The sequence below is a fragment of the Dufourea novaeangliae genome, unplaced genomic scaffold (genome assembly GCF_001272555.1).
Source record: "Dufourea novaeangliae isolate 0120121106 unplaced genomic scaffold, ASM127255v1 scaffold99, whole genome shotgun sequence".
Lineage (NCBI taxonomy): Eukaryota > Metazoa > Arthropoda > Insecta > Hymenoptera > Halictidae > Dufourea > Dufourea novaeangliae.
This window is the reverse complement of record NW_015373982.1, coordinates 1330854-1350327: the sequence shown is the minus strand read 5'-3', so window position 1 is coordinate 1350327 and position 19474 is coordinate 1330854. Positions and strand designations below refer to the sequence as shown.

General features: G+C 45.2%; 2 protein-coding genes across 2 annotated transcripts in view; both read right to left on the bottom strand.

Annotated features, from left to right (window-relative positions):
• The window catches only part of LOC107187287, a 65877-nt gene extending 60338 nt beyond the window's left edge, over nucleotides 1-5539 (bottom strand). Inside the window, exons 1-6 of the mRNA XM_015575349.1 lie at nucleotides 5208-5539; nucleotides 2726-3615; nucleotides 1862-2118; nucleotides 1133-1776; nucleotides 849-1040; nucleotides 88-772 (exon numbers count right to left, since the gene is read on the bottom strand). Coding sequence (XP_015430835.1) covers nucleotides 88-772; nucleotides 849-1040; nucleotides 1133-1776; nucleotides 1862-2118; nucleotides 2726-3503 — 2556 coding nt within the window. The 5' untranslated portion in view covers nucleotides 3504-3615; nucleotides 5208-5539. The remainder of the gene's footprint in view (nucleotides 1-87; nucleotides 773-848; nucleotides 1041-1132; nucleotides 1777-1861; nucleotides 2119-2725; nucleotides 3616-5207) is intronic.
• A 3199-nt stretch (nucleotides 5540-8738) lies between these two features.
• LOC107187201 (E3 ubiquitin-protein ligase MYLIP) overlaps nucleotides 8739-19474 on the bottom strand; it is a 70208-nt gene continuing 59472 nt past the window's right edge. The window contains exons 3-7 of the mRNA XM_015575227.1: nucleotides 10514-10754; nucleotides 10223-10392; nucleotides 9853-10069; nucleotides 9196-9396; nucleotides 8739-9098 (exon numbers count right to left, since the gene is read on the bottom strand). Of these exons, the coding sequence (XP_015430713.1) occupies nucleotides 8769-9098; nucleotides 9196-9396; nucleotides 9853-10069; nucleotides 10223-10392; nucleotides 10514-10754 (1159 nt within the window). The 3' untranslated portion in view covers nucleotides 8739-8768. The remainder of the gene's footprint in view (nucleotides 9099-9195; nucleotides 9397-9852; nucleotides 10070-10222; nucleotides 10393-10513; nucleotides 10755-19474) is intronic.

The following is a 19474-nucleotide window of genomic DNA, read 5'->3' as shown; positions in this document are numbered from 1 at the left end:
TGTTCGCGGTGCGTTAACGACCAATCGTTCCAGATATCGCGTCGTTCCAACGCGGAATTTCGAATTATTCAGAGAGATCGCACTCACCACCTTCTCGGACCGTTCACCGGAAGGCAATCTAGCGATGGCTGCGTCGGGACTGTCCTCCGGCGGCGGTGGTTGCACGATCCAATTGTATTCCCGTTTCTCGACAGGCAAACCCCATCGTTCGTACTCGAGACTCTGGGTGCGCAACGTTTCGTAACAATCCAAGCAAACCACCGCGAAGTCCCCGTTCTCCAGCAACAAACTCTTCTCCGGTTGTCTGTGATACTTCAAGAACGGGAAATCCTTCACGAGCAACGCTCTGACACGTTTCCGATACGTCGTGATGCCGCAAACGTAACAGCAGTAATCGTGCGTGTTGTACTGTCTTTCCGCGGGGTTCACCTGCTGGCCGTTGGGAAGAGATTCGTATCGACGCCATTGCGTCAGAAGCGAGTGATAACAGAACGTGCACACCAGCGCGGAACCGTCCTCTCGGAGTTGCTCGGCGTTCGGCGGAGACTGATGACACAGTAACTCGGGGAAAAACGGCGCGTTCCGACCCTGTGGCCGACCGTACAGTACCCTCGCGAGAGTGAGATCGCTGTGCAGACCGCACAGGAAACAATAAATGGAACTGCTCGATGTGCCTGGATTGCTACCGAACGTTCGATCCGAGCTGGAGCTCGGTGGTGTGGCGATCGATCGATTCACGTCGCCGTTTGGATGTGGACTAGGAATATCATACCTGAAATGATAATTGAACATTAACCACGCATCGTATCGCGTCGTTTCAAGACGCAACTACCGAAACGACAACTGACCTGCGACGTTCTAAAGGAACACGTTCAGCATCCATGCTCTCCCACTGTTGGGCGAGATGATTCACACAGTGACTGCATGCCAACACTCTGCCGTGACTGTCCATACAGGCATTCTCGGAAGTCCGTGCCATTCCACGCAAGCAAGGAAAATGCATCGCGTGCGAATTCATTCCTTCCGGGCTCGTAGACAACCTGCGAATGTCCCGTACAACGGTTAACGATGTCATCGATCACGATATCCGGGACGAAATATTATCGTTCGCGTGTGTAGTATTGTATCGTACCATTCCATGTGAGTGCGGGGATACAGTCTCTCGCAGATATAGCACCTATAGTTCTGGCCGAGGGCAACGGTCCCGTTCTCCGCGGGGGCGTTATTCGGCGAGTTTCGTTGGCCGGGCGTGGTTCCTTTCACCGTGGCGGTCCGTTGTTTATTCGTCGCGACCGTCGACTTGTTCAGATCGTACGGCTTGAAACGAATATCGCTGCCGGCCGAATTCGCCGGCGACTTGGCCACCACGGGTCGCGGTGAGGGGCCCTGCTGCCGAAAATCCACTGTTTGCCCCGCGGGCTGCTGTGCCTCGTGATTATCACCGCCGAACACTTGCTGCTTCTGCGGTATGGCTTGGTAACAAATGGAGCATACTTGCACCATTCCCTGAGGACTAATAGGACTAGCTCCTGGCGGAGGTCTCAGAGAATAAATAAAAGGATAGTACGCCTCCTTCTCGGGATTAGGACAGCAATAAAGAAGTCTAATACTGGACGAAGGGTACTCGAGCGCGCAAGTGTAGCAGATAAAGGTGGTCGTGTCCATTGCGAGTGCTTGCCGATTACGAAGCGTGTAGTTCCGATCACCGTGCGGCACTCCCTGTCGGGTGTACGCTTTCCATTGCAACAGAAGGTGATTCTGACACGCTGTACATGCCTGAAAACGAAAACGGCGTAACGTTCAGATTGTCGTAATGTTCGTGTGGAAAAAAAAAAAATATGTTTATGAAAAATGGACGCACCTGTACACGACCAGCGCTGTCCATGGGTCGACTTCTGCTCGGTCTCGGATGAAGCGTTAGGGAAGGAAAGAATGGCAGCGGGGTGGCCGATGGATGCGGTGCAGTTGGCAGTGGTTTCGCTGCAATATGACTAAGCGATCCTCTCTTAAACTCATCCCCGCAGACATAACAAACTTCCGTGACCGAATTTTTATCCGGCATCGAAAGATCTAAGATGTCGGTCCCGACGCTCGATGATGATCCACTGCTGTAAATCGCTGTAAATACACAAACGGAACAACGATTAAATAATATCCTATCCGCATAATCGCGCCAGTGTCTAGAATAACAAAACAATCTATTACCCGATCGTTTCAATTTACCAGCAAAACATTATACGTCACACAGAGAAAAGATTGTATAGCCGTGTTGCACGTGGCCCACTTAGGCCCACGTATTTTTCATGGTATTATCGCTACGCTTTGAATACGAAACAACGAGAATTTTGTAGTTCGGGACGGCGAACACAGTCCGATTTCGGGCGACCTACTTATCAGCCAGACACGCCGGCTAATGAGTATCGGATCGGCCGAATTAGATCTCGAAAGGGCGAACACAAGTTACGAGCGTACCGAAGGCCTGAGATCAGAAGTTAAATTAGATACACTTTTAACGCTTTATCTACGAGACTGTTGACCTTTATTTACAAACATCTACTCCACCGAATGAATCAACTGTGTACTCAACATAAATAAATCGGTCTGGTTTATACGTTTACTCTTTAATATCCTCCCGATGCGATAATTCCGTACCTTCATTAGAACGAACGTCCTCAAGAATATTGTTAAGAATCTGACATGTTTCAAGTAAAAAATCTAAACGTACATTGAGGTTGTGGCGGTACTGCTGGTTGTGGCGCAGGTGAACTTCTTGGTGCGTGTCTCAGGTCGAGGGCTGCTTCGTTGGACACTTTTGTGTCTTCCACCGGCTGCCGAGGACTTTGTAACCTTTGTTTAGGCGATTGCAGTCTTTGATGGGGAGATTCCATAGTGAGCCTAGCCTGTTCCAGGTGCCTGTGCGTTTCAGCCGTGTTCGAATGCGGTCTGGGCAGCTCGATCGAATTCGACGGCGGCCTCGTTTGCTCGACTTTGGGCGACGGCGAGTTCAGGGGAAGTCGCGGCGAGATGCCCACCGGCCGATTTTCCAGTTTTAGCTGCGGCGTCTGCTCGTTGGTCAAACCAAGAACCTGCGCTGCGTATTCCCCCTGCAGAGCCATCTCGGCCCCGGTAAAAGGTCCGCCGTCGCATCGTTTCAGCCAATAAATACGTTGACTGTGAGGTCTGGCATCCTGTTCGTAACTCTCCCATTGTTGCAAGAGTAAGGCGTAGCAAAGACTGCACGATCTCACTGCTCCGCTTCGAGCGCCCTCGCCGCGGTAGCCGGCGGGTGGTTCGTGGGACTCGAGAAACGGAAAATAAGGTTCGTTCGGTGCTCCGCCTGGATTCGGCTTCACTCGTAGCCAGTACTGCTCTCCGTGGCCCACCGTTCCGCAAACGAAACAAACCCACGCGCCTCTGTTATCCTCGGAGGATGAATTCGCTTGTGGATTCGTTAACTGCCCGTCGAGACCCGGCTCATTCTTTACGTATAATTTACTTTCCATCGTGTCAGGAAACCATCGGGTCTCTTCAACGACCTTTTATATATCTTTGTTTGGCACGCATATACGATCACAAGTTAGTATGATTGACAGTGTTTTGGAATTTTGCGCAAGCCTGAAAAAGAAAAGGAAACATATTCATTAGTTCAATGGTTGACTTCGATTCATTCGTTCCATAATAGTACACAGGCAAGACGTTTATACGAGTAAGGACGATATCGACGATAAAAAATGTTATATGGAAACAGGCTCAAGGTTTAGTAGTCCCTGATTAATTCAGGGCAAGCTTAGGGTTCACCGTGCAACACTTATCGAGGGAGGTAGGTGGTCTAGGAGTTGCTCCTTGACAGTGTCAAAAGTGAGAGTGAGAAACATTGAGCGCGAGTGAAATATACAAAAAGGTTCGAACAGCTGTTTTACGATGTGTAGCACAGATAACGTGGACGCTCGTTCCGAGGTAACAGTTCCAGAAATTGGTAGAGATAACTCCGCGTCAATTAAACGGGGAAAAAAATACATTCGTGTTAAGAGGGGACTAGTGTATATTATTTGAAATGTGTCGGAAACCTTATTGTATGCAAATTAGTTTATTTGGGTGCAGCTGTGACCTCATTCTGTACTGAACGCAGAAAACACAATTGTTTAATGTGTCCAAACAAATTTGTACTTTAATTGCGTAACACCCATTCAAGACTGATCGAGGTAATAGATTTTTATACAAATATGACTGTGCGTTCTCTCCTTATGTGTAGTTGACACAGACTAAACGAAACAGGCGTATATAATTGATTTAATAGCATCGTATAAGATGCTGTTTAATACATCAAATTGTATCTTCTATCTATGATTATACAGTCGACAAGTAGTACATGTAAACACAACTAGTTGGTTATGAAATATAATCCAAATGAAATCTTTCACAAATTTTGCTCTACGTTCAACTTGACACACAATATAATGGAACAATTGAGACGTCTGCATTGTTTTCTAAAACACTGATAACTCGACGAACAAACAAAACGCATTGTTGTTCGCGATGATCTCGTATCGTTATTAAAGCATTGCAAAGCAGCGATGCTTTTAGAATACCGTAACATGTGGTATTTTTGGAGCATTGCTACATCGACGTTTACCGACACCGACCATAAAACACTTCCTCGGGAGTCGGTAACCGAAGAAAAAACCGTGGGGAGCACATTTCGTTTCGCTGGTGTTCACAATAATTTCGTATGTAATACGGTACAAGCACAATCCCAAGGAGGAAACGCGAGCAAAACGCAAACGTAGGTATTTTTATGAAAATCGACTGAAATACTCGTTTCACGGGTAACAAGACCACGGTTAGCGGAAAGAACGAGGATGAAAGATTTCGAGGAAACCGGAAAGCCGTGTATTCGGTAGGAAAATCAAGAAAACGTGACTACGTCCAAGAATATTTGATGCAATGGTGGCACATTCATCGGAACGGTGTTGTACATTGAAATGTTCACGTTTCGAAGCAAGCTGCAACGCAATCGTCGACAAACGAAATCGTTTGCGACAAAGCTGAGAGAATTTCGACGACGAAATGATCGTCGGACGAAAGGTAAGAAAAGGATCGTGGAGAGACTAAGGAGAAGGCAGCCGTGTACCGTACTCGCTACCGAAATACGCAGCCCACGGCACTTTCGCACGCACAGAGTTTACATATTACACGGGAACACTCACGTTTTCACAGTTCGGGGGGATTAACCACCGCATCGCTATTTCGCGGTGGTAATTTCGGTCGGCGATACGTATTACTGGGCCGAAGCGGGGCTTCCTTATCTCGGATTCTAGTCTCTGCCATACGTGCTCGAGTACCACACCGAGTTGCGGGGTGTCACCTTCGGAATAATGTTGCGTCTCGTCCCACTCATATTTACATCTATCGTGCACCGTCTGACGCGTCCCGAATCCGTATCACACTGTCGCATGCATGAAAACTATAATAAAAGAGGTCGCGCGACTATGAAAAATACATTTTCTGATGGCACAGCACCACGACTTTGCCTCAATTCACCGCCATGTTGCAAAATTGCGATCCGCTTCCCATGATGCCACGCAGCTTCGTCATATGACAGTGCCGCTCCGTCGACCAATCGGCTTTCAGGACGCATGCGCGAACCCGAGCAGTTCCAACTGAACCGCCGCTAAGAATATTTCCGCGCGACATTCGAAATTTTTTCGTTCGAGCTATCCGCATCAATTTTACGACTGTTACGTAACATTTACTGTTCGTTGAACTTTAAGCAAAGATCTCTTTGGATATGTTTCAAATAATCGATTCATTTCTCGTTTACCGTGGTCTTTTCGAAACGTTTACAAAACGAATTACAATAAGTGGAATCAATAGTGCTTAAGATGAAAGGAAGAAATGGATAAAATATTCAGTAGAATTAGATGACGATAAATGTAGTGTCAGAAATATAATTGGAATAGTTGGAGGATATTTCTATGAACGATATTGACATTAATATTCAACACTTTGTACTTTACATCAAGCATATGAATTGAGGTACATCACATTTATTAACCCTTTACGAAATTCAGGGACAGGTATAGATCAAGAGGGAAGGGGAAAAATGCAACCAACAATCGATGTTTCATGGTATTTAATCAACAGGTTGGGACATTGTAATTGTACCTTTGTAATGCTAAAAATTATTTTTCATATATTCATAGATTGTGTCGTTTTCATATGTATACATACACCACTGTTCAAGTGGAATCCTGATATAATACTAAAAAATAATCGAAAATACTTTAAAAATACTCTTTGCAAATGATAATTCTTAGAAATCCATTCTCTCTGATATCTTTCGTCTCTACCTACAGATCTAACAGCTACAATGATTTCGAACTCCGTCGTGTATGGCTTTATACAAAGAATTAATTACAATAATGTTTTTATTTTTATTATTATGACGATGGTATTTTTTTGTTCTTGTCGTTAACTTTACATACACGAAATAAATGTATACCGGCGGCGAAGACTTTTTTTTGCCCCCGAGACCGCATACCATTATTTACCGAACAGTTTTTTCTATAGCGTTCCCCTTGAGAAACAGACTTTTACCGTGCAACAGCCTATCGTGGTATTCTATACGCACAATTTGTAAAAACTAAGAGACAATATTCTTGTTTCCGATATCATGGAAGTAGCTTTGTTGCGGTGTGGTTGCACCGACAATGTCATTCGTTCCGTCTGAACTTTGAATTCAAATATTTGTCGAACATGTACACTTGTCGTTGCATTCACGTCTACGGAATCACTGAAAATCGATATCTGATTCGTAGAAGAAGCGTAATCGCGATTTTCATAACCAGTAACCGTATAAAAATAGTAACGAAAATCAACAGATTTAACTGTTCGACGGATAAAAAGCGTGAAACGCGTCAGGAAACAAAAATAGGATCACGCTTCGCTGACTTAAAAAGAATAATTCTCGCGATCACTTGTCAGTCACATATATTTGCAATCGTAGAACGTAGTTAACGTGTAAAAACGCTATTTCTTTCTTCCTTATAAATAATTATAAACTAGGTCTGCTTTGCATTGATGAATGACTACAACGATTTCCTTGTTTCCCATTCTCTCCTCCAACACGCATGCAAGATTCATAATATGCTACTTATAGGCGTTTCAACTAACTCCAACTCTTACACTCAAAGATGGTAACGACGATAATTGTGTTGACGATCGAGAAGAAGAAGAAGAAAAGAGGATGATACATCGCGTGAAAAAGAAGAAAAACGAATATAATACGCATGTAATCGCAGGCTTCTTTGAACGTTTCCAATGTTTTGTATCCTCTTTTCCTTTCATTCGGAAACAGCCTGCTTCTGTCCTCCTTTGGAAACGAGATATATCTGACTTGTAACAACTCGTTAAACCATCTTTTGTGTGTGCCTGTGTGTGCCCACGCGAGTCAATTAACCGCGTGTTCTTCTTCTTCTTCTTCTTGTGTTTTTATTATGACTTATTTAAAAGATGGCATACGCGCTGAGTTCGTTAAATCAGATTTGACATTTGGTGAACGCATGACTTTTTACTCGCTCGACCCTACCGCGGGTTATCTTATTCTTTATGTACATATAAACAGATATTACTATAACACGGTTTCCCTCTTGTACAGGACGTTTCATGGAAAACGGAAAAGTAACATTGGTATGCGTTAATCGATTCCCGAGAACGAGCTGTTTAGTTATCGAACGACTACCTATACATCTGGACACGGGAACAGACGGAATATGGAATGACGTTGCATCGTATCGAAACACGTTACTTTGCAATTGAAAAACGATTCAATAGACCTTGTGCGCCGTCGTTCGTGACTCTTACACGCGTAACGCTTTAAATGGAACGTCCTTTACAAAGAAGCCCGTTGTGGCGGTCGTTTCTTTTTCTTTTTTTTTTTTACACTGCGTACGCATAGCGAGTAACGTGTACTATATGTATTAAAATATACGAAGGGTCACTGGTTTCGATAAAACTGTTCACCCGAGCGCCCTGGGGACCGTATCTAAATGAAAGTTGACACATACGAGAAACAAAACAGTGTACAATCTGTCCTAGAGGAACAAAATGTAACAAGAAGTATTGTAGAACAGCAATAAAATAATAATTGAACTTATTGGTCCGATTGTCGATAAAAAAAAAAAAGAAAATAAATCTACACGCGACGCATCGAATTTTACATCGATATAAATCAACGGGCCACGTCAAACACGTTGTGAAATATAAACGGCAGCGTCTTTCTTTTCTCTCGGTGATCAATGCCGCCAAACAGCGTTTCTAGGTCGCTCGACCAAGAAGCGGTGCGTAACATCGATTTCACGTACAGGTAAAAAAAAAATGCAACTCCTAGAAACCGTCGTAGAAGTCGCGGGGAACGGACACGGGATGTGTCCATCGTAATCACAGTGTACCGATAAACCGTTTCAGCGGTATATTTAAAGACAGTTTGAGAATCCGAATATGCACAATTCACGCGGAAAAGCCACCGCTCTCGTGGTCGACCATAACAAAAAAAAAAAAAAAAAAAAAAAAAGAAAAAAAAAAAAACTCCAAACATTTCACATCGTTCGAAGAAGAGGATCAAAAAGGTAACTAAAACACAGTTTCCGTTGCAATACGTTTTTAAAGGTAGAATGACTTCAACGACACGTTCTGGCCCCAGCGGACCAGCGAAGATCCCCGAAGAACCTCCGTAACACGGTGAACCTTCTGACACGACGGTGGTGTTCTCAAGTGGCGTTCCCGTTTACCACCGAGGTCTCCGTGACCAACGTTCGCTTCTGAATCTCATCCGTGGACGTCTGACCGTACACCGGCTCGATGGTGTCCGTGACCGATCTTGGATTGTGCTTATCGACGTGGGTCAGCTCGATCGGTAGATAAATCGTCCGACAATGGTCTATGTCCGCCCGACAGAGGGGGCAACGCTCGCAACGACGGGCGCAATCGAGGCACGCGACCGCGTGTCCGCACGGGAACAGGGCGGTGTCCAAGCTACGATCCATGCAGATACGACAGAGCATCGCGTCCAATAATCTTGCCAGACATTCCCGGGATTCCTGTAAGTTAAACAATTCCGAACAGTTGCACGACCCTCGTTCGCCTTTCGTTTCAATTTAGCAGGTCCGGTTAAGGCGGGTAAGTTTCTCGAAATACCTTGCACTTGGGATCCTCGCAGTCCCCGGCACAATCGTGCCTCTCCAAAATTTCCTTCTCCTCCGGCAAGCTGACGGTGGTTGCCTCACAGTACAAAGCTCGTCTCGCGTTGTCGTACACCTCGCGGCACGTTCTACGGATATCGAACACGTACTTTTTACCCAGCGTCGAATCCTCGTTGAAGATCGAGATTATAGTGCCCTGCGCGCAGAAACGAACACAATTCGGTTAAATTCTGTGAACCCTTTTACATAATCTTCGTCGACGATTGTTTATTTATTTAATATATTGTCTTTATCGAGACAGATGATACGGATAAACGGGGATAAGTCTGCATCAGCCATTGATTCTACACGATTATTGTGCGAGGATCAGGCTTCGGGCAAAAAACGAATTTACGAGGGTCTGAAACATTTCTCCCTACAGGATTATTGTCCCGGCGCGGACCTGAGTTCGGGACGATAATCGAGAGGAGTCTGTATAACGATGTGGGAGAAAAGTCCGTGTGAATCTGAACGATCTCGCGGGGGTATAACAATTTACCAACTCAAGGAGTTGGGAACGATAAATAAAGGTACTAACAATCTTAAATAGGAAAAGCAAATTCGCTACAATTGTCCTAGATTCTATTGCACAAACATATTCTTCGTTAAATACCTTCAGGTCTCGTATGAACTGCGCGGTCACAGCGCTCCTGACCGTCTCGCAACTGTAAAACGCGTGCTTCTCGGTGATCGCTCGGTAGAGCCCGCTGGCGGACTGACTCGAGTCCAATTTGAAGTTCAACGAAGTCTCCTCGCCGTCGAGGGACAGATAAACCAAATGGAACATCCGACGCTGCGACGTTGCGCTCTGTATCGCTGTGTACGGTATGCTGTAAAACAAAGGAAATCCGTACAATTCGAAAATCTCGTTTCTGACGTGTGTATATGGGGCTAGGCTTGAACTGTACGGTTTCCCGAACAAGGAGCATAAAGTTCGTTTCCAATCGACCTCGTAAGAACGGTGGTGGTAAACACGTACGTACTTTTGTGTCTCCTCGTCTTCGCTGCGATAAACCGTGATTCCGTGTGGCCCGACCCCGATCATGGACACTCCGTTGGAGCCGAATTTACTGTGAAACATCTCTTGGCCGAAAGTGTCCAGATTCGAGATCTCTTTCAGCAGCCAGTACTCGGCGGTCGACGCCTTCATGCTCTGGACATGAAAACATAACGGTATAACGATAATTTGCAGATCACAATTCGGAGAATCGTGAAAGTGACGAGGGAGTGCTCAAGAAGCGAAAGAAGAAAAGAAACAGAACAAAATATCGAACCTTGATTTCTTTGTGTTGCTGAACTATCCGGTGCAGAAGGTCCTGAGGTTTCGGCTCGCACGGTTCCGTCGGTTGTATCTGACAGCACTGCGAGTAAAGTGCATGCGGCGGCGATAGGGCATCGTAATCGCCCACGTCTGCCTGCGCTATCAGGGCGACCAACCGCGCCACCGAACCCCAGTCAGAGACCTTCAGTCTACCCTCGATTAGCTCCAAACGGGAATGCAAGTAGAACTGGTGCCTGCGATCAGAAAACAATGCGATGAATACAATCTTCGACGCGTAATTAGGCCGAATGGATTGAATCTGGATTACGTCTAGGTTAGGCCTGGGCCTACAAAAATCGTGGGTAAGTTTGAGAAGCATGGTAAACAGTTGGGTCGGACGAAACGCCTTACGTTAGATGCCCGAAGTCTAGAATCACCCTGAAAACTAACTATGTTTATCTATTTTTTATCACCCAGAAAAACCAAATATGTTTAGATTACAGAGAGGAAGGGGCACAACTTAGCGCTCGTTCGATCAATTCTCGTCTCTTTGACACGGGAGATTACGAACGAAAATGCCCGTACACGTCGTTGTCTCCCATAAAACAGAATGAACGACCTGCAATTATGTAAACGGTCGCGTGTTACATTCGTTCCTATGTACGATGCAACGTTTTTTCCAGGTAGATGATTACCCCCGAGCAATGGTGGGAGAGGATTTTGTTAAATTTTGCGCTATTTGTTCCTGCGAAATATTGAATAATTGAAGTATCCCCCGGTAATCTCGGCTGGATAATACTCTTTCTAGAAATGATTTACGAAGGTTACGGAACGAACGGGTGGAAAAATTAATGCATTGTCACACGTGAATGGTAGTTGTGTGTCCGACAGGGTGGCGTATGGGGCACATGGGGGTGGGAAATAACGCGCTCAGCTCTCATTGGGGACGGTTGGGTAACGCGCAATCGAGAGGCGCACAAAATAACGGCCCCGCTTTACGTATACGCCGCCTCCCTCTTCTCATGCTCCTCTGGTTGTACACACCGCGTCGGCCAGTCGGCATTAATGGCAAATGCAACAGGGGATCTTGACGGGTAATCCTGGTATACACACACAGCGTAGCAACTGGAATTGCTTCGCAGCTGCGAGAGAAATTAATTTGTATAGATAGCAAATCGACAGAGGCTTGAACATTAGAGAAACTTGCCGCGCTTCTCGATGCGGTTTGTGGTTCGGCTACTGTGTCGGACGAATTTAACGGTCGATCGAGATCCACGGAGTTTTGATGAACTTACTTCAACCCGAAATTCGACTCGTATCGTCGTTTGTCGCTGAATAAATAGGCGGTTCGTCTCATTAGGCTTGGAAAGTTATACAAATACGGGGTGTCAGATTTAAGTGTGACCTGTCGAATATCTTTTCTTAATTGTGAAAACGGAAAATAGATTTTTTACGTAATTTGAATGGTATTTGGTAGTCCGTATCTTGCAGGAGTTTTGTTTCTTTGTGGAATTTTGCAAGGTCGCCGTTAACCTTCTTTTTCGGGGCTCAAGGTCATCCGAAGGTCATATCATAGTACATATCTGAATGTATTTTTTATCAAACATTGAAAAAAAAAACGCCTGCAGACACTTAATACCATTCAAATTATCGTATAAAATATTTTTGGCGTTCTCATAATTAAAAACGATATTCGGGGGTGAGGGATCATACCTAAACGAGACACCCTGTATACTCGGCGAGCAAATAATCGGTCGAATGTGAGCGTAATTTTATCGAAGCTGCCGTCGCTACTCGATGAAATCATCGAAAGTTTCTTCGAGGGGAGGGAATCGCGTGCTCGTGAAATCGAATCGACTTCTATCCGCCGTAAAACTTTCAGCAACTTGGTAAACGAAATAAAAAGACGTTGTTTATCGCGATCGTTTTCCTCTGACCGTTGGCGACTGGCGTTTAGGTAAGGGGTTGGGGTACCAGGTAGCAGCATCTTGCCGTGGAGACATCGTTCTCGCCTGATAAAACTTATCGCCGGTCACGAAGTTCGAATCTGTGATCTATAGCCCAAGGCAAAGAAAGAAACGAATGAGGGAGCCCCCCCCCCCCCGACATTTGTCATCGAGCGGAAGATATTAGTTCCGGTCGAACTTGCACAACAGAAGACCGAACGTTCGAATTTCTCTTCCTTTCCTCATTCACGCTTGTCTTTTTCCACTGGTTCACGGGTTATTGTTAACAATTGCGCGACAGGCAACCCAAAGAATTTCGCCGGTAATGTCTTCTTATTTTTTTAAATAATTTTACCAAGTGGTAGGAGGCCCTTCTATGCCAGTTTTTCCCCTAGTCGAAGCCGAGTTTGTTCGTGGGTGTACTTTTGGGCACACAAATTCGCTCTCCCACCACGTACGCCGGCGCACCAGCACGATCCAACTTCTGCGCAGGCGCTAAGGCCCAGGCTATGACGACAGAACTTAGCATGGAGGGGGCTCTGAGCACATTGCCACTTTACTCTCCTACGGGTCCGACCATGGCAATATCGTAAGAGTCCACTGTATTTTAGTTTGCCTTTACTTTGGCGTCATCGCGCAAGTTTCCAGCCTGCCACTGTGGAAGCTAAATATCGAACGTCTCGACCGATAAAGTATTTGATTTGCAATTATAATAATTAACTAGCGATACAAAACGGTAAACACAAAGGGACCGTTCAACGGTTTCATTCGCAACGTGTTCGCCGAGCTGCTTTTCCTAGTTCGATATTTATCGGACGAAATGACCGTGAGAGGCGACGACACGAACGTTCTCCTTGACATTTTAATGCCGTTCGTAATTGCTCGTTATCGTTCGCCGCCGTTAAATCATCCTCGAGCTACACAAGAAAAAGAGAAGTTTTGCTCTACGCTGCACCGAAACTAGCATTCGAACAAAGTCATTTCGCACGACATCGTTTCAATGAAAAAGTAAACTGCGGGTATTTATGCATTTACATGCACAGTGTCCCTTAACTTGGAAAATGCAATAAAACAATGATTTTAATTAACACTATTCATGTGTTATAACTCTGTACAAAAGGGAATTTGTCCCGTTGATAAATTATTATTATTATTATTATTATTACTCACATAGTAAATCCTCTGCTACAGAATTCAAAATTCTGCTTCATTATAATATTTGGATATTAGTATCCAAAATTGTGAATGTGCATAAATTTCCGCAGTCTAGCCATAAGTAATTCAATTTGGACGAAGTGTGTTTCCATCTCAACCGATCCATGTTTTGGACAGCCATGAATTGTCTTCCCACCTGTCACAGGCTAAATCGGTTTCTTGGCCCGAAATTATTTTCGTATCAAGAGATCCTTCGTCCTCGTATTATATAACAATCGTGGAAAGAGTAAAGCAACGCGCGTGTCAATCGTCGACATCACCGTTCCGGCACGTTTTACCGATAATCGGCAGCTGACCGATTTTCCAGGCAGAACACGATTTTGTTTATCAAAACGATCAAGCATCAACTTTGTTTTCAGCCTATCGATCGCCAACATCCGACACACGATTCAGCATTTCAGGGGATTTACAATTCAAGTTTCGACGACCGCTCCACTCGATTCGTCGGGCATACAACCACGTTCTCCACGGTTCCGTGTTCCAGAGGAGTCCAAGCATTCGCGAAACCAACTAACACCAACTTTCGTCCCCTTGCTTAACCAACGAACTTCGCCGAAAGTTCCGGAAAATGTTCTCGATACGCGCGTGAATTCTCCTGGACGATCTATTGTATACCAGAGATGGCGTGAACGACTCCTTCTGAATAACGAACGATTCGATCACGTTCGTTCTCAATCACGGTAATTATTCACGGTGATTTTTCGCGATCGTTTCCGATTCGTGGAGAACATAGAAAACAGTTTCTGCACGCGTCACATAACCTGTATATTTTGTATTAACGATATCGATACAAAAATGCGAGTTAAATTAATATAAATGCACATAACGGGCAGTTTATTGTTACCGATTTTACATACCATCTCTATTATCCTGATTTTCTAGAAAGCAACGTTGGTCACTATTGTTCCCTGGAATTAATTATCGCAGTGTGTAACTGTGTCATCGTTCGTTTCATATGTCCCGATCTTCGTGCAACGAGAGACAATCGGATTATTCTCGAGGCCTTCGATCGTGTCCGCGATCGACGTCGCGGAAGTTATGCCGAAGGCATTGGAAACTAATGTTAGTATTTCAATTTAATCCGAGAACGCCGCTATAACATCAAACCATGGAAACTTGATTTACTCGACGGAATTCAGTTCTGAAACTTCGATCGTATCTCCGTTTCCAGCCAATCGATACCCACCGAAGTCCAGGACGTTCGTTTCCGTTCGCCACAGATCTCGCCAACCCTGTCGAACTTCGACAAACTTCGACAAACTTCGCCATCTCAAGTTGTGCTACGTTCGTTCTTGTTTTACAATGACGATTCGATGTACACCAGCGAGTAAACTCGGCTTCCACTAGGGGAAAAAGTGGCGTACAAGAAAAATCTTCTACCACTTCGCAAATTTATTCCAGGCAGTGAAATAAATGTTAGATCGAATATTAATTTGGCATACATTTCAGTAATTCCAAATACCAAATGGCAGGAGGCCTTTTCCCTACGTTACTTTTTCCCCTAGTGGAAGCAGAGTTTGCTCGACGGTGTACAGTGGACTCTAACTATATTGCCATGATCGGAGCTGTAGGGGAGTTCAGAACCCTCTCCATGCTGAATTCTATCGTCATAGCCTTGGCCTCGGTACCTGCGCAAAAGCTGGACCGTACTGGTGCGCCGGCGTACGTGGTGGGAGAGTGAATTTGTGTGCTCGAAAGTACACGTGAAGGGGAAGTGCGTCGCGTGGCAATATATTTAGTGGCAATATATTTAGTGGCAATATAGTTAGAGTCCACAGTAGAAGCTTTTTCACATTGAACTTACGAACGTTTCCTTTCCTTTTCTCTTTATATTTACGGCAGAGACGTAAACTTCGTCGCGTACATATACTCGTCCATCGTTAATTACACACTCCCGAATCGTGGAAACTAGTGATAATTGTTCGCGTGTACACGCGCTTTTGTCGGTGAATCCGACCACTTCCCAATGTCCAATTTTGTTTCTTCTTTCTTTTTTTTTTTTCGTTTTCCGTAGAAAGTTTGCGGGTAAAATTTCGCGAACGTATTTCACGCGACGCAACGGCTAAAAGCCCAGACGGAAATAGTGCCGCGGTAGGAAACGAGGTTCGAGCCGAGTGGCTCGTAATACCACTGGATTACAAAGCGAGATTCACTGCGAAAGTCGGGGTAAACGAAATCTCGAGAACGCGTATACGCCGCTGCCTACCAACCGTTCTACCATTTTCGCGTTTCAGAACGGCGGTTCAAACTTTTTGGAAAAAAAAAAATAAAGAAATTCACATTCGGAGTGTATGGTCTTTTTTAACGGAGTACTTAATTTCACACTGACACCCGTTAGGTAGTACGATTCGTCCCATCGAAATGAAGTTTGCGAAACGACTGTCTTCTCGTCGCGAAAACAGTAAGCGATATTTGAAACACGGTTCGTAAAAAGGGGGTTTATGGGACGAGGCGAGAGTATAAGCCGATGGATCGTTTAACTTCCAGAAACGACGCTCGACAACGGCAAATAGCTTCCGGGTATTTAAAAATGTTTAGAGGTCTCCGGGAAAAGTTGAAGACGGGGCAGCCAGTTCGATAACAGAATTTACCCCGAAGGGGTCCACGGAAAGAAGGTGTAAAATCTCCGGAGTTTTACGATCGACTGTTAATCTCGAACTCCGTCGTCTTGTATATCGAGCCGAGAAGTTTGCGCGAGCGTTACCTCCGGAGTGATGTAATACGTAGGTACATCGATAACGTAACGCCGTCAAATATAATAGAATATTAAATATTGAAACAGATTGAACGAATATACGATGGCGTTAAGGGGAACTGGGGATAAGTTGGTGCTGCCGACAAAACTGTCTCGTTCAGGAGGGGTGACAATCAGTGTTGGCGGTACTGTCGATAAATTCGAGAGACAGAGCGTGGTCCCCATCAAGACGTTGGTGGATCTGCTCTCGGTGAGTTATCCGACCAAGTTTCAAGAGGGCATCGTTCGAAACGCGGCCCCGAAATCGTGAGTTTATGCAACCTGCACGATGCTCTTGTCGGGAAACATCCTGGATTCCTTTCGATATTTGGAAGTGGTTTCCTTCCCTCTCAATATTGAGCGCGCGCGCGAGGAGAGTTTCAAAGGTTAGTTTGGAAGCTCGCAGAACGCTCCCCCTTCTCGGTAGACTGTTCCGTAATCGCCCGGACTTTAGAGGGATTTGTAACCAGGATGGAATCTATCGAATACATTCGCGGATGCATTAATTTCTGCTCAGAAGCGGAAATACAAAAGGGATCCCGAAATTACGTTGTTACATAAAGGGATCACCGATATTCAAAGGACAAACGATATTGTTTCGCATCGGTGGTATTGAATGTCGCGACTGCACAACGGCCACGGACGACTCGGTCTATTTCGCGACAAAACCATTGTAATAACCTATGATTTATATATTTCCTAGAGGGCAGATACGAATATCTATTACGCAATGCTTCGTTCCGTGAATACGATAGGTTCTCTTTGTCCTGTCATTCCAGAATTTCAGCGTTACCTTGCACGCTAACGGTTCCATTCCCCGACATCTACTTTCTTTAGTAGCTCTGTTGCCTGTGTCACAGGTAACAAACGTGTTTACAAGGTAACACCAGGAATTCTGGGCAACGATTTTGAGGTAACTTTGAGGTTACTCGACTGGTATGGAAGTAACAACGAATGCGATATTCCAGGTTCTCGAAAAATAATTCGATCGCCGAAAGAATATAAGATAAATATCAATAATTAATATTGCCGTAACGGAAAGCTGTTCAGCCGTATTTCCGACTATCGGGAAAAGCAAGCGCGAAACGACATCATTGATTTCACCGTAATGAAATTCTGGAATAATCGATCGAGTGCCGGGTGCACGCGACGGATGGCAGTACCGAGGCAATCTTATTAAAAATATTACACCTTTTTTCGTCTTTTAATACACGTCCCCCGACGCTGGTTTTAACGGTCGGCCTTTAATCTCGTCGACGGGAGTTCATCTGCCCCGTATCCCTCGCGTTGGCATCGAACGCCCAGGGTTGAAATATTCATGACACGATCGTAAGTTAATTCGTCCCTCTGGTCGTTGACACGAGCGTTTAAACGACCCGAAAAGATATTAACCGAGATATATACATATATTCAAACGACGTTTAATACGGTGCACGCGTTAATTCGCACGGCGCCGGAGACGCGCGACAATCTGTGAAAGTTGGTGAAATTATGTCGTCTCTTGGCCTTCGATGGTACGACGACGACGAGTAAAATCGTTCCCGCGAGAAATAAGTTCCCCTACCAGGTAATGCCTCTGCTTCCAGTTGAACGAGCTGTCGCGTTTAGACTCTTCGTCGCGCAATACCGATTCCATTCAGGTGCACGTACCGTTTAAAGCTGCGTCACCATTATGCCGATCGGCAAAATCGACCGGCAAAACCGATCGGCCTATTTTGTGTTCCCATTATGCCACGCGGCCTGTTGGCACGTGTCGATGACATATCCCCATATGTTCGGTTTTGCCGATCGGCATAATGGAGACGCAGCTTAATACTTTGCTGGCAGGATGGTTTTTGTGTTTGAAATGTCGTACTAGTACGGTCATCCGACAGCAATATTCCAGTTGATTATTGAAATATACATTTTAAAAAAATGTTGCATCGATTGCACGGTAAGCTTATAGTAAAGACAGTCATTCTGACGGTCTTACAAGACATTACAAGCCGCGTAGGACACGGCCAGGAACGTTTAATCGATTCGGAAATAAGCCAGGGCAGTCGAGACGACGACGAACGGGATAACGTAGTCATGAAATATTCATCGGTTTTCGATAACGGCCAGCGACCGTAGACGCTCGAAAACAATCGGCCGATTAACCAACCGTCTGCTTATCAGCGTTTTCAATTCACGGGATTAGACGAATGCTACACGCGTATGTATCTACATATTATCATATTGTAGTCAGTGACTCAGCGCACGCGTCGATATAAACGATCGTGCGATGGACGCAAGAGGAACCGAAACTGCCATCTTCGGTTGACTTACGATCAAGAGTGACATTTTGCGGTGGTCGGTACAGTATGACGCATCGAAACAGAAAACCGATAAGACTGCAAAATATTTGTAGGTGACAAATAGATAAGGGCGTGAATGCATTACAATCGCGACACACAAGGTATCCTCATTGAATTATAACACACAGTTTAAGAGACAGCCAGGAAAGAAACGGAGATAAATTTCCGTAATCGGCTTCGCCGTCACGAACGAAGAATTCCAATGGAAAAACCGTGGTACGCTTAAGCTTGATTCAAGCGCGTAATATTTGAGAGCAAAACGCGAATGCAGGGAGAAAGAGAGGGAACGCGGTGGAAAGCTCGAAAACGGTGAACCTCGAATCGAGGAGATATCACGGCGAGTGATTTAATCTTGCTCTCGTCGATTTCCGAAATTTTTCATAGCCCCTGGGACAGGACAGGATTCGACGGTGTAAATCTGGGAACACGTGTTGCTGAACGCAGGAGTGTTGGTAGCGAAACGAACGAACGGTCGCGTCAGCTGGCGCGCAATTACCGTAGTCCGCCTCGACGCGACGAATTAATTCGCGTGTCGGACACATTACTCGTCGCTGCGTTTACCTTCTCTCACCGAGAGCCAATTCGAGCGACCGCGATTAAAATGGAATTACGTTTACGTGGTTGAAAAATTCACGTTGTAGTCTACCGTCGACACGATCGCTTTGCGATCCACCTAAATGGACTACCTCTAGTGCCACGTGTCCGGAAACGTAATTGTAAAATAAACGTGTCGTAGTCAGAGG